This window comes from Schistocerca cancellata, chromosome 4 (genome assembly GCF_023864275.1).
Source record: "Schistocerca cancellata isolate TAMUIC-IGC-003103 chromosome 4, iqSchCanc2.1, whole genome shotgun sequence".
In the NCBI taxonomy this organism is placed as follows: domain Eukaryota; kingdom Metazoa; phylum Arthropoda; class Insecta; order Orthoptera; family Acrididae; genus Schistocerca; species Schistocerca cancellata.
Genome location: NC_064629.1, coordinates 898655407 through 898670742, shown reverse-complemented (window position 1 = coordinate 898670742; position 15336 = coordinate 898655407). Strand labels below are relative to the sequence as shown.

At 45.6% G+C, this 15336-nt stretch overlaps 1 protein-coding gene across 1 annotated transcript in view; it reads left to right on the top strand.

Moving 5' to 3' along the window:
• The window catches only part of LOC126184493 (uncharacterized), a 474522-nt gene that overhangs the window by 77447 nt on the left and 381739 nt on the right, over positions 1-15336 (top strand). Inside the window, exon 2 of the mRNA XM_049926885.1 lies at positions 51-186. Coding sequence (XP_049782842.1) covers positions 51-186 — 136 coding nt within the window. The remainder of the gene's footprint in view (positions 1-50; positions 187-15336) is intronic.

Here is a 15336-nt window from a genome sequence, read left to right as displayed (position 1 = left end):
TGATAAAGCAGTTTGGTCTGTCCCACGTTAATAACGATTTTTTATTTCAGATGGATGCTTGCAACGACACTACAGTGACTCTGACGAACCTGACGTTCAACACGACCGGCTCATACAAGTGCGAGGTGTCCAAGGAGGGGCCTAGCTTTGACACTGTGTACGCCACTAGCAATATGACCGTCACAGGTAAGTCGCCTTCATATAAAGCTATGGCCGACACTTAACGTTTCAGTTCTTATTTCGATTCACACACATGGCTTTGTCTTACCGTATAATGAAGATGCGTGAGAAAATCATTAAATGCAGTGTGATTGTATGTTGTGCATTGATAACAGTTCAGCTGATCATGTACGATGAAAGGCATCAATCGGTTAGACGGATGCGAGATTATGACTCCTTTATTGGATTACCAATTTAATTTCTGCAATTCCCTTGTTCTTTGTGACACAGAAAGGTTTTTTAAAAGCTTCTAGGCTGACGTACAGAAGTTCCTGCCAGGAATACCGAAGTAAAATAATCCGTCAAAGACAAGGTCATTAAAAAATCATCAACAGAAAAGGTGGCAACACAACTCCTACCGACCATGACTCTATAGACACCTAGTGGACAGTGTCTAGCGCGTTCTAGGTCCGAACTTCAGTAAGATTATACTTCTTAGAGGTTGTTACAATTACGTATTAATAGTTTATGAATTACAACTGATATTTACCTCAGTATCAGTTTTGTAACTGCCAGTTATGATCAGTTAAGTAGTATCTGCAGTTCTGTATGTCTATTTTGTCCACTGGCTGTGTGTAGTAAATAAAATATCCAAGCACCTATGTGTAGGTGTGATTTCTGATACTTGGGGCGTTGATCTAGCTATAAAGTTGAGTTTTTTTCTGGCCAATTACGAGACATTGTACTGCTGAGTGTAGATGAAACGGTAGGTTACGGTATGTCTCGCAATATGAGAATGTCTGTAAATGAATTCCTTACTTCCCGCAAGTGGGAACCGTATATCTGAAAACGTCATACGACACGAGCGGACTGCTGTGGGCAAGGATATTCGCTCAGTTACAGGGTCAATGCACTATGAGCTGACTGCTCACTACTGGCTCTGTTGTGGCTTGCTAATTACCTTTTCGTACATGCAAGAGGTTCACAGATAAAGTGCCTATTCTCCTTTGCAGTTCACATCGACATTGCAGTAATGAACATGGTAAAAAATTTAGAAATTCAGGTCGATAGAAGGAGGTTACGTTTAGTGGCTGGAGCCATGTATATAGTTTCTTAGTTATCCAGTCCTCCGTGCTTCCTAACATCTTGTGGGCTCTGGTCTGATGGACCGTCATGAAATGTACGCTCGGCGCGTGTAGTCCGAGTCTGCCTCTGCTCAGAGCTGTAGCGACGGGCACAAATCACTGAAAGATACACACGGCCAATATGTAAAGCCCAGTCATGGAAAAAATGAAACAAAAACTGGCAATTGTTTCGGTTAATGGGACGACTGTGGCAGTGTGAAAGAATCTAGTTAATACGAAGCTGACAAAGACTGCATTTTGCAGTCTAAATATGGATCTCATGTTTTGCGTGCTTAATGTGAGGCATTTTTCTTTCTAGTTGATGAATGTCAAATCTTTTTAATTTTCAGGGATTCATCACCTAAACTGCTTCCGCACCTCCACCTTTTTCAATCAAGGCTCGTATTGACTTAAAGTTTTTTTAATGATTGCTGATTTCTCCAAGCTCAGCATCGCTCCATTATCTAGCATATACACCTGAATTGCCAGACTATCAACTTCATTACCACCATGATTTAATAAAATGATTTTAATACCGCATGCGTAGTTGTTACCAACTTCATTCCTTGTGGCAGTAACTCGTTTAGCCCAATAGTTTCCCCAAGAATGGTTCTATGTCGATACCATACAACGTTAGCCGCAGGGGGAATTCCTGATGCAAAATTCTCCAGATCGATACACATTTAGTCGAGATTTGGTTAACCTTGATGCAGGTATGTGTGCACATAACGCGCTTCCGCTCTCCCCAGGGTTAATAAAGCAGCGCTCTCAAAGACTCTGTTACCTAAAAATTCTCAAATCTATATCGTGAGTGATTAAACTCAAGAACTGTCTATTATTTGAGCAAGTCTTATTGACCCATAGCACGTCTAACATTGATCTAGTGGGATCTGCGATGGTTTGATAGGCACCCAGGTTCTTCTGAGAGATTACTGTGATTCAACTATTGCTTCCCATATAAGAAGCTTCAATTCACCATTCAATTTACATATGGGTCATTCAGTTTTTACTTTACGTAGATTTGGGGTCTTAGGGAAAAAATTAAGAATCGTGAAATGTTTTGTGTGCGCGTGGAAGAGACTTCGAAGCATTGGTACTTTTCATTTATGTTACATACTGGTAAGAAATAGATTTCAAAACTAGGTTTTAATCTTCAAAACCTTTTCAAGGGCAGATGTGAACCATCCTTCTAAACGCATTTTGTGGCGTGAGTGCTATATTTTATGTGACGTATGACGTGGTCCGGAAAAAGGGTTCAGAACTCTAATTGCCTTACGATGGGTAACTCGGTCGGCGTGCACCTGATATCTGTCCAGCCTGCTAGCCACCTGCGTATTAGCGTGATAGTTTGTTTGAGTACTATCCCAAGTGGCATAACAATATCATTTGTTTAGCCCGTAATAAAGTCTGAAATTGAGTCTCTAATCATCTCTTTCGAAGACTGAAATATATAAAAGCATTGCCGTCGAACACTGCTAAACAGTACCGAGATTTATCTGTGGTAGAAATCCCACCGGCTACGTTAATTATTGCATCCTGATAATTTATATACATTGATGAGCAAACACATTATGACCACCTGCTTAATAGCTTGTTTGTCAGTGTTTGTAAAGAAATACATTACTAGCCCTGCACATCACGGATCAAACAGTTTGGGGATAGGTTTGTGGAGAGATATTGCATTAGATGTTTACGCACAGATCGTGTAACTCGAGTAAATAACTGGCCGCTGATATCCGTGCGCAGTGATGGCGGCCTATAGCAACCAAGTTGGGTTCAAAAGGATTTATATTATGCGAAATTGGTAACAGAGACATCAACGTCAGTTCACTATAATGCTCCTCAAACCACTGTGGTACGGTTCTGGCTCCGAGGCATGGATAATTACACTGCCGAAAGATGACATCGCCGTCGGTGAAGACGTCAAGCAGGAGCTGATGCAGGTGGTTCGCAGCTGTCGCCGTGTTTTCGATTACTATCACAGGTCCCATGCAAGGGCAGGGGAATGTCTTCCATAGCATAATACTGCTCCCACCAATCTTTGTCGACGGCGCTGCACTTTTCTAGCCACCCGTCACCTCGATGACGGCGTTTGTGGAGACGAGCATCGATCTACACTCCTGGAAATTGAAATAAGAACACCGTGAATTCATTGTCCCAGGAAGGGGAAACTTTATTGACACATTCCTGGGGTCAGATAAATCACATAATCACACTGACAGAACCACAGGCACATACACACAGGCAACAGAGCATGCACAATGTCGGCACTAGTACAGTGTATATCCACCTTTCGCAGCAATGCAGGCTGCTATTCTCCCATGGAGACGATCGTAGAGATGCTGGATGTAGTCCTGTGGAGCGGCTTGCCATGCCATTTCCACCTGGCGCCTCAGTTGACCAGCGTTCGTGCTGGACGTGCAGACCGCGTGAGACGACGCTTCATCCAGTCCCAAACATGCTCAATGGGGGACAGATCCGGAGATCTTGCTGGCCAGGGTAGTTGACTTACACCTTCTAGAGCACGTTGGGTGGCACGGGATACATGCGGACGTGCATTGTCCTGTTGGAACAGCAAGTTCCCTTGCCGGTCTAGGAATGGTAGAACGATGGGTTCGATGACGGTTTGGATGTACCGTGCACTATTCAGTGTCCCCTCGACGATCACCAGTGGTGTACGGCCAGTGTAGCAGATCGCTCCCCACACCATGATGCCGGGTGTTGGCCCTGTGTGCCTCGGTCGTATGCAGTCCTGATTGTGGCGCTCACCTGCACGGCGCCAAACACGCATACGACCATCATTGGCACCAAGGCAGAAGCGACTCTCATCGCTGAAGACGACACGTCTCCATTCGTCCCTCCATTCACGCCTGTCGCGACACCACTGGAGGCGGGCTGCACGATGTTGGGGCGTGAGCGGAAGACGGCCTAACGGTGTGCGGGACCGTAGCCCAGCTTCATGGAGACGGTTGCGAATGGTCCTCACCGATACCCCAGGAGCAACAGTGTCCCTAATTTGCTGGGAAGTGGCGGTGCGGTCCCCTACGGCACTGCGTAGGATCCTACGGTCTTGGCGTGCATCCGTGCGTCGCTGCGGTCCGGTCCCAGGTCGACGGGCACGTGCACCTTCCGCCGACCACTGGCGACAACATCGATGTACTGTGGAGACCTCACGCCCCACGTGTTGAGCAATTCGGCGGTACGTCCATCCGGCCTCCCGCATGCCCACTATACGCCCTCGCTCAAAGTCCGTCAACTGCACATACGGTTCACGTCCACGCTGTCGCGGCATGCTACCAGTGTTAAAGACTGCGATGGAGCTCCGTATGCCACGGCAAACTGGCTGACACTGACGGCGGCGGTGCACAAATGCTGCGCAGCTAGCGCCATTCGACGGCCAACACCGCGGTTCCTCGTGTGTCCGCTGTGCCATGCGTGTGATCATTGCTTGTACAGCCCTCTCGCAGTGTCCGGAGCAAGTATGGTGGGTCTGACACACCGGTGTCAATGTGTTCTTTTTTCCATTTCTAGGAGTGTAGTTTATCAAAAATGTGAATTAGCCAGAGGGCCGACACGTTTCCATTTATCGATAGTTGAATCCCGATGGTCCCTTGCCCAGTGTAGTCGTAACTGACGATGTCGCTGAGTCAACATGTGAACACGAAGAGGTGATCTGCTGTGGAACTCCGTGCTCAACAAAGTACGATCAACGGTGTGCTCTGAAACACTTGTGTGTGCAACAGTATTGTGCTATTTCGGCAGAGGTGCCACAGATCACCATCTGTCCAACTTTACAGAGCAGACAAGCCGCCAGATCCCACGGTCTGTGAAAAGTCGTGCACGTCCAATCATTTATCGCCTAGTGGTAGTTTCACTATCCCCTTACTTCTTTCTATAGATGCTCACGACAGAAGCACGTGAACATACGAACAGCTTCGCCTTCTTCAAGATACTCGTTCACAAGCTCTGCGTAATAATAACCTGCCCTTTGTCGAAGTCGATTGTCTCAACGGATTTCCTCATTTGCAGCCCAATTCTTCACTATGGTGATACCCCGTCCATGTTTGCTCAGCTTACAAACTTTGGCTACCGCGTCGCGTACCCGCAATGCCACCAAGCGGGATCCAGGGTCGCAGTGGGCAGTGGTCATAATGTTTTGGCTGACGAATGTTGTTTTGTAACTGATGTATTGAACAGTTGCTCTGTTATGCTTCTTCAGTTTTGTCACTAACACTTGAGAACACAGAAAATTACTTTTTGGTGTCTTTCAATTTTAAGAAAAACCTCATGTTCGGGTAAGTATGCTCATTCTGGTATTACAGCATCTTCGTATCACCCACACGTAATTTTTGAACTTTATTACTTTAATTGCAGCGATGATATTTTTGGCAGTAATTGTGGCTAATGCATACTTATGCATGTTTTTAATAAATGATTGAGTCGTATGACTCAGAATGTGATGCTCGATCGGCTGAGTCGTCAACCCTAAGCATGAGGACTCTCCGAAATTTCGGACTTCCTTTTGACGCATCCGCCGATTCCGTTACCTACACTCTTAAATCGTAGGAGACTGTCATTAGCCGCGTGCCTGACAAGTGGCAGACTCTTACAACTACAACGTATCCCGTGCCCAGTCGAACAAGACTAGTAAACTCGAACTCACTGAGCATATTCCTTCCCACTTAAACATCGCCGGTAGTCGCGCAGTTATCATTTACGACGGACAACGACGCACATTATAAGGATTTGGACAGGAAGGTCATGTTCGCTCCGATTGCTGGCAGCGGTGGATCATCCAGATTCCTTCGAGCGAAGCGCTACATATTCCTCCCTCGATTCTTACAATTACGTATGCTCAAGTGATGACACCTACGACATCTGGCGGGGCGGATTAGGATAGGTTACAACTGAAGACAGCCGGACACGGTATTGACGAGGTACATACCTCCCTCTCGCTAATGAGGAAGTCGCTAGATAGCCCCGAATAGCAACTGCCTCTGCAAGGTGATGACTCATAAAACAACTAGATGATACACGTTGGTTCACGATTCGTGCAAGCCCAAGCTTTCCTCCGGGAGGTATATAGAAGTCGAATCTACACACACACATTCTGACACAGAGACGCACGTACTAAGCAGCGTTCTTCCCGAAAACACTAGAAACGCCCACTGACATCGTCTGATGACTGTCTCTTGCGGATACACACGATCGTACTGATCTCGGTCGTGTCGTGGTGGCACTTGCTAATAAGGTGTTGATCGACCTTGCTGCCCCTTTTCGGAACTGAGATGAATGGATTCGGCTTCACCTGGAAATCCGTGCGGAGATAGCGAGAGCGTTGGAACATCGTCACAGCCACGAGGAAACACAACAAGGGCCTCCTAGGTAGCCGTTGTAACACACCGGCAGCCTCTTAGGCACAGCTCGTGTAGCAGAGAGCGAGCTACACCCCCCACCCCCTTCACCTACCGATCTCCCGCGGATTGCATGATAACAGAGACGATAGGCTACCGTTGGGGTGGCATAACTCGTCGCCACTGCTCATACTGACGACAGCCACTGCCTTACAGCGCGATCGGCAGTCATATTGATTCGCGACTGTGAACATCAACACCATCCGGTGGCGCGCGAAGCTGTCATTGATACACGACGCATTTTATGTGGTAGACACGGACATGGGTCTATTGCAAGAGGTATACGTTCTTGGCTTCCTGGACGCCTCTGGATACACGCCATACGTACCTCAATCGTTGTACATCTGCAGTGGCGTCGCAATTCTTCTCAAAGAACGTTTCATAGCCACCGATGTACGTTACCTACCGAGTGCCAGTGGCATGGTTCTAACGGTCCCAAGGATACACTTCGACAATGTTCGTTCACCTTCGGGCATCACGACATGCGTGAATGTTCGTCTTTCTTTCTGACGACTTAACGCAATTATGCCAAAGCAGGATAGATGATACGGTGATCGGGGACGACTTTAATTGTACACAGTCTCCCAAGGATCAAATTCCTCCCCACTCACCATGCACAATACTCAGCGCTGTCATTCACGAGTTCGGTTTGGGATACCATCTAAGAAGAGTGACCGGGGTTCACGCAGTTCACGGAATATTCCTCTCGCAAAACTGACAGGATACATACGTCCCGTTCTCTCAGGGATGCTGTTACGGCAGCTGAGTTATGACCCGCAGTATTTACTGACCACACTGCATACATTCGTACCATCTCGTTAGGACGCCTACGAATATGGCGCAGCCGCAGCTCGTGGAAGTATTACACCACTCATCTGGTCCCACCGGAATGTCAGGCGGCGGTGAGAGACACGAGGAGACTGTGGACTGTGCCTGCAATGAGCAAGGGCGTTAACGTCATCTTTATATTGGTGGCCTGGTGGGTAAACTACACCAGGCTGAGTCTTCGGTGCACCTTGATAACGTTTAGTAGACAGATGATTGACAACAGCACGAGCGAATACTGTGACATTGTCGCGTCAACACTTAGAAGTGACGATCATTCGTACGCGTCAAACTGTCAGAACCGCCAGCGAACGACCCTCAATCTACCATGTATCGATGGAACGAAAGCTCGAGTATAGGACTTTGATCCATGAGGTGACAACAGAAGATGGCTTACGCCACGTCACGCAAAGAGACATAAGCAATGCTAACTTTACCCACTATTCTCACCTGTACGCAGAGCAGAGATCCGACCTGGTTTCACAAACACCGCGGTCACTTTGGAACTCCAACGGGAACTGGTAGAATCGGTGAGTGAAGAAGAAATATTGCATGCCATACGAAAGGGGCAGCCAGCAAGACACCAGGGCCGGATAGTTTCCCCTGGAATTGAACAGTACGTTTCAGAGGCTATTCGACGGCTATATTTTAAGAGCTTATGAAGCCAGAGATGCAACTTCTGGCTACCTTTGTGGAAGGTGTCTCCATCCCGGTCCATAAGTCTCTAGAAGGACAACGTATTACAGACTACCGACCCCTAACGTGCTGAACTGTGATATGAAAATTCAGGAGGCTCATAGTCGGCGCACGGATCTGACATCGTCGGACGCACAATATTCTCACCGCACTGCGTCGCTACAGAGACCAGTTTGCCCACTCCAAGGTGTGTCGCGACCCGAAAGCTCTGGCGGCGATAGGCTTTAGTCAAGCAATTTTTGGCGTAAATCATATTCACTTAACTGCAGTCCTTCACGAAGTGCACCACCCAGGCCCTCTCGTCGAAGTGGTGCTCCGTCTCCTACGCAACACTGAAAGTGCTTGTCAACGGGAGGTTGTCCATCGCCTGGGAGATTCGCCAGTCTGTCAGATAAGGATGCCTTTATCGACGATAATGTACGTCTTACGATTAGAACCGTTGCTGTGCGGTCTGCGACACCACATCACGGGAATGTCTATCTGTTGTACCGTTTTCAGGGGCACGGGGTACGCGGATGACCAGATGTTAACATTTCGTGACGGACATGATGTCTACTGAGCTATGAATTTGTTAGCCATTTATGGTGAAGCTTCGGGGAGCCGTGTTGATGTACATAGATCCGTGGCGTTGAAAATGGCATTCAGCTGACACCTGCAAGAGTCGTCCCACTCACATGTGCGATGTAATCCTCTGTCTTCGTATTGACTTCACGGACTACATCTCACACACGATAACCCTTAATTATTGCAGCCACTTGCAGCATATCGGTGCTGGACTTGTGGATTATCGCCTCCAGGCTTTGGACCTCCATCAACGGACTGAATTTATTAATGTCTGTCAAGAATCACGGATTCCGCAGACGCTACCAATCGAGCAGTGTATCTTTACATTGGTGTTCATCTCAAACCTGACCAGTCTCATGGGCTTACTGATGGAGGTTGTGACACCGTCTTTCCTTTACTCTTCTTTAGCAAGACACCTGTGTCATTACCCTATTTTCCTATTTTAGGACTTTTATCTGGAGTATAGCCATCTACGGGCCATTCTCCCTGATTCTCGTTTACCTACTGCCAGTGACGCATACCGCGCCCTGTTTCGCCGCCCGTCTCCCAATGTCATCGAATTGACATATCTTAACGTGCATTGGAGGGTAGTGTGGAGCACTATAAACAAGTTAACGGTAGATTCAGTCAATCGTTCGATCTGGTACATCACGGGGAACAAAAAGCAGAATATTCGAGAGGAACTCCATAGCATCCATCTTACCGATTCGACTTTATGCGTGAGCCGCAACGTTCAGGATACATGGGAACATCGGCTACATTGAGGGCCGGCGAAGGACATCTGCATTTCATGCGTCAAATTTTGGCTCTCTTTGTACGAGTGTGCCTGCTTCTGGCGATTCATTCACTCTCCTCTACCCGAACGATGTATATTACACTTGGACGAAACACGACGCCGTCATATGGATCGGAGAAAACGCGATTCATTATTTGTTTGGATGTGGTGTCACAGTTCTCAAGAACTTTTGAACTATTTAAACCATCGTGATTGAGCTACTATGAAGAATCCTTAGTATAGCCATTTATAACGATACCTAAACGATATTACGAGAAGACATACCATGCAGATGGGGCCGCGGTTTCCGTGGAGTACTAACACCGCACGTGCGGGTTCCAGAAGTGTTCCCTCGTGTTTGTTTCTTTTTTTCCGTCGCTCGTAATACGTATCCCTTCTTCCTTTAAATTCTTGACGGCAGAGACACGTACTGGAAAAGGCGAAAGTATCTTATGTTAGTAAATAAAAGAATATTCTCCTGTGTCCATTTAACCCTTCCATTTCTTTCTGTTTGGCAACCGAGTTAATTAGGCCGGGCCTCGCCCATTCTTCCTCTTACCCAATTTGCCTCTGGGATCATTCCAGCACTTGGATGGGTGACAGACCCTTTAACCAGCGTACTGTTGACTATCTTCCCTTTGCCTTCATTGTAGAGGTGACAGAAGGGATGCTGACGTACTGTCCCTGATCACCAGTCTTTCCGCTAATATCTTGGATTTCATTCCAAATCTCTCCGTAGTATCATATGAAGAGATAACATGTGACACTGCTGATTGTGATCAGTTAGTCGGACGGGGACGTAGGACTCGAAAACCTTTCCCGATATGGTGGCCAGACCTGCCCTTGAGGGCCTCTCAGCAATTCATGCCATACGGCTTACATTTTAGTTCTAATAATGTTTTCTGCACGGGAGACAATTCCTTTATTCTCCTCTGTTCGTCAGTGTTATTCATCTGCATCTGCATCTACATAAGTTCTCTGTAAGTCTCTGTAAAGAGCGTGGAAGAAGACAGTCCTATTTTACTCATATGACGGGTCTGTCCAATCCATTCACTGCCTCTTAGCGAGCTGCCATTAGTCTGATTTTATGCTCACAGTTCCTACAGGAGCAGTATGTTTCGATCTCAAGAATATTCATTGTTCTCTTCATATCGAATCATTAAATTATGTATGCTGATCTCCTCAGTGTGTAGGCAGTCTTCTGTTATATATTATGAAGAGACAAATGCTCCTTTAACACACCATGAATACTGGGTCACGAATATGTTCTTCGTAAAATATTTTCATTGTCGAATAGAGATTGATTGCAAATTATTTTTAACTATACAATAATTTAACAACTAAATGAATTTATTGATCGGAAATTAAGTTATAGGGACTGACATCGAAGTATACGAAGAGCAGTAGAATCTCAGCTGACGTACCTGGAGACGGAACATTTATCCCAGTTTCTTTTATAATTTAAACAGAAAGCCTGTCGAATCAAATAAATGTTTACATACTCATCGTAGACATACTCGTAAATATTGCTCATGCAGTACTTCATGTGGAACGAGCTACTAAGTAGCGGCTTCTCAAATACATTTGGAAGAATATTAGTATTTAAAGCCAAGTAAACGAAGTAGTAAATACAGATCGATCACAAACTCGACATTTTTTTCTTCTCAAAGGAACTATCCGACATTAGCCATAATCGATCTGGAGAAACCACGCCATCGCCTGAAGCACTATCAATGAGTTCTCTTGCGAGGCTGTTGTTTTTCGCTATAAATTAGTGCCAGAGTACATCGCGGCGAAAATTGGAATCGTGCTATTGTTTCCTGACCTATACATACTGGTAACGGAAAAGTAAAAACACATACAGAAAGCTGAAAGTCCTTATGCACACACGACAGCCTTCAAACACCCAGTATTCATTTCGTTTTGGTATGAAAAACATAAACATCAACATAATCCAATAGAAAGAGAAATTTGAAATTGTGTAACCATCATGATGCATTATTATATTTAAAATTTTTAATCACTCGAAAAATATTATCTATGTTGCCTTTAAATGGTAAACCGCATTTCCTCCATGCCTAACTGCGACTTGGAAACTCGGTCTTTTCGTAGTATAATACGCAAATTTAAACAATTATCGTCTCAGCCAGTTCTATTTTCTTCACCACTGATCCACCTGACAATGAGGGTGCAAACTCACGAAACGCGGCATGTAAGAAATTTGAAGTGAGTGACACACTTATCTTTTATATCGGCATGCTTATTTATGCCTACAAATAATAGTTTTAATTATATTTTACTTGTCAACATGCACGAACAAGTAAGGGAAGTCTTCGATTCATTATCGAGTTTTTCTGTTACCTTTATCTTCACATATTTTGTAACTCCAGTAAGTCTAGACAGTGTCCAATTATTTATTTTATGCTCTTGGTTAACAGGCTTTTAGTCTATGCTTCCAGATAGATGCCCCGTATGCACTTGTAGTAATTCCAATTCTCGTGTACGTGTGAATAAAGTTATAGGTAATTCCACCCACTTCATATTAGTAGGACATGAAAATATGTGGCATTTTAGGTACAGACTTCAAGATCTGAAAATAAGTCATGATTACAAGTTACGCTGTGAAGTAACTTCCACTGCAAATTTTTAAGTAAAGAGAATAATGTTTTCATCTTACGTGCCTGAAGAGCTTTTCAGTCTTTTGTTATATTCTGTCTACATACGACTTGCAAAACCTAAGCAGTAATATTCCATCAAGGTCAAAACTTGTACAACAGAAAATTCTCACCTGTTATTTTGTTATCTTGTAATATCTGTAAAAAGATATAGCGCTGAGTTTTTTCACGAAAAGTACTGCTAATATGGAGCCATAACACACAACAGCAGCCTTTAAAATAACATTGTTTACTGTAGAATTCCCTCCGTCAATTCTCGTATGCATATACCACTGAAAGCACATTGTCTACTAATTCACCCGGAACAACTTTTCTCAACACTTATTTTTGCAATTCAGCACCTTATCCACTACACTGAATGAAAACTTTCTGTTCGCACTGATTGCATATGGATTTCGAGACGTCATTTCAACACATCGTTCGGTATAGAAAATTAGTACTTCCATTTCTCAGGAAACACACAAAATTGATTTTTCTAAGAGAAAAAATCCGTGGTATATAATTTATAAAGTCACATCGAATGTGGGTAGATAATCTCCTTAGTAAAGATGACATAACAATGGTCACATCCAGAACTACGACTGAACTCTGCTTAATATGTATTTAGAGACGTATAACGTTTCAAGACACTGCTTTAATTTTGTAAAATGACCATTGAATATACAGTAAAAACAGCGGATGTCGCTCATAAATATGCATTCAGCTATGTGGATTTTTTGTTACCATCAGTTAATTTATGTCACAGTTTATGGCGAAACTACAATAAAGATAAACTGCCAGATAAATATTTTGTATAATTTTTATATTTCATGATGAACTACCATTACAGATATTGAAATTTATTCCTGAAACTCAACGGAACTGTAGGTATTAATGTACCAAGTAGAGCGACATATGAAAATTTGTGCAGAATCAGGACTCGAACCCGAATTTCAGTCTTATCGCGAACGGTCGCCTCATAACGTATGCTCTCCGAACATGCTCCCCGGACAGACCCAAACTGCCTTATGTCACACGCCTATCTATTTTTTCTCATAGATTATTAACTCAGTTACCCGCACTCGCACACTTGCTCTTCTGTGGGAAGAAATAGATGGCTGTGTGACATATGGATGTTTGGGTCGGTCTTGGAAGCGTGCTAGGATCGCCTAAGTCGTAAGGCGACGGCTCGAGACAAGCGGGAAACCCTGGTTCGACTCCCAGTCTGACACAAATTTTCATATGTCACTTTATGTAGGACATCTATACCTACTACAGTTACGTTGAATCACAGACATAAATTTCAGTATTTTAAATTTTAGTACCTGATCAGATATAAAAAATATATGTAAAGCGAAGACGGGCCCGTGAGGGAAAATGAGAACGACTGCCTAAGTCTTCTCAATGTCTTGATTTTAAAATCTGCACGGGAATCCAGAGATGTGCGAATGTGGGTAAATAAATAGTAGTATATGAGAAGAAGTAGATAGGCGTTTGACATATGGGAGTTTGGGTTGCTCCGGCAAGTGTGCTCGGATAGCCCAAGTGAACAATCGGCTTTGACCGTGTTCGCGTGCGGACAGGCTCCTCGCGCCGGACAGCGCACCGCTGTTCTTTACTTCCTCGTCGCGGTAATTCGTGTTCTGTAGCGTCCATTATTACTACGCCTCATGACGCGATGTAGCTGCAAAGCGACACTTCAAGTAACATTCCAAACCGAACATGCACAACCACGTGCTTATGAAATTGAACAATTCGTTCTCGAAGAGCTATGTGTTGACCCTCAGGAAGTGACAGGTATTCACTTCTCCATCCCTAGCAGTATCATGTATATTAAGATGACAGCGGAGGAAGCATGTGCTGAGGTAGTTCGACAACAAATGGCTCAAATGGCACTGAGCACTATGGGACTTAACATCTGAAGTCATCAGTCCCCTAGGACTTAGAACTACTTAAACCTAACTAACCTAAGGACGTCACACACATCCATGCCCCAGGCAGGATTCGAACCTGCGACTGTAGCGGTCACGCGGTTCCAGACTGAAGCGCCTAGAACCGCACGGCCACATCGGCCGGCAGTTCGACAACACGCATATGGACTCAAGTTGAAGCATTCTGACGGGCATATAGAAGATCACACTGGTTTCGGGCTTCAAACACTTCGGGTCTTTGAACTTCCTTTCGCACTGCCACAAGACGTGATCGTCGAAGCTTTCCGCCCCCACGGCAATGTTGTGAGATACATCGAAGAAAAATGGCAGACGTTCGCGAGATACCACGAACTGAATGGTGTCCGCCAAATGAAACTCCAAACAGGTACCATCGTATCTGCTGAAAGGTGACATGTGAGCCATCGTTGGCCAGCCGCGGACGGTTGCCGGTTGCGGATAAGAGGGCCATGTTCGATCAGAATGTCTACGACGACGTTTGCTCCAGGTCCCGACCAGTGACACAGCTCCCAAAGCGACCGTCACTTCTTTACCAGACAGCTACGCCACAGCCGTACGCAGCTCCGATGCGTCACTTCAGGAAACGCCTGTTCCCTCCCTGGCACTCCCCACTGGAAATGACGGTGCTGCCACGGCCTCACTGGCACCATCTCCTCCGATGGCTACGACACCTCCAACTCTCAAGAGCTCGACGACCAGCCCGCCCACGGCGGTAGACATCGATGCGAGTGTTGTGCCTACCTCTGCTTTTCTTCAGACAGGCGCGACTTCGGACACTGAACTTCCACATTCTGATACAGAGCAGCACCCCCGAAAGCAGCGGTAGCCCCGAAAACGGAAGGAGAAAAGTAGAACGCCGTCCGACGATACACTTCTTCATGAGGCATCACAGGCAGAAGTGCGGATACAAGACAGTGATCTCCATTCGAGCGCCCTGACAACTAGAGTGGCCCCTCCTGATGTCCCATCTGAGGAATGGTCCCGCATAACCATGATGGATTCCATGGAGGGAGAGTCCCTGGATCCCGCTACAGCAGCGTCACCACAACTCGTCATCGATGAGTGCGACAGTTGCTTGCTACCTGTCTCCTGGGCTGATGATGTCGACGATGGAGCCGATTGAGATGGTGGCCCTCCCAACAGGCAGTGCTCCTAGGAGGTGCCTGACTGACCTTC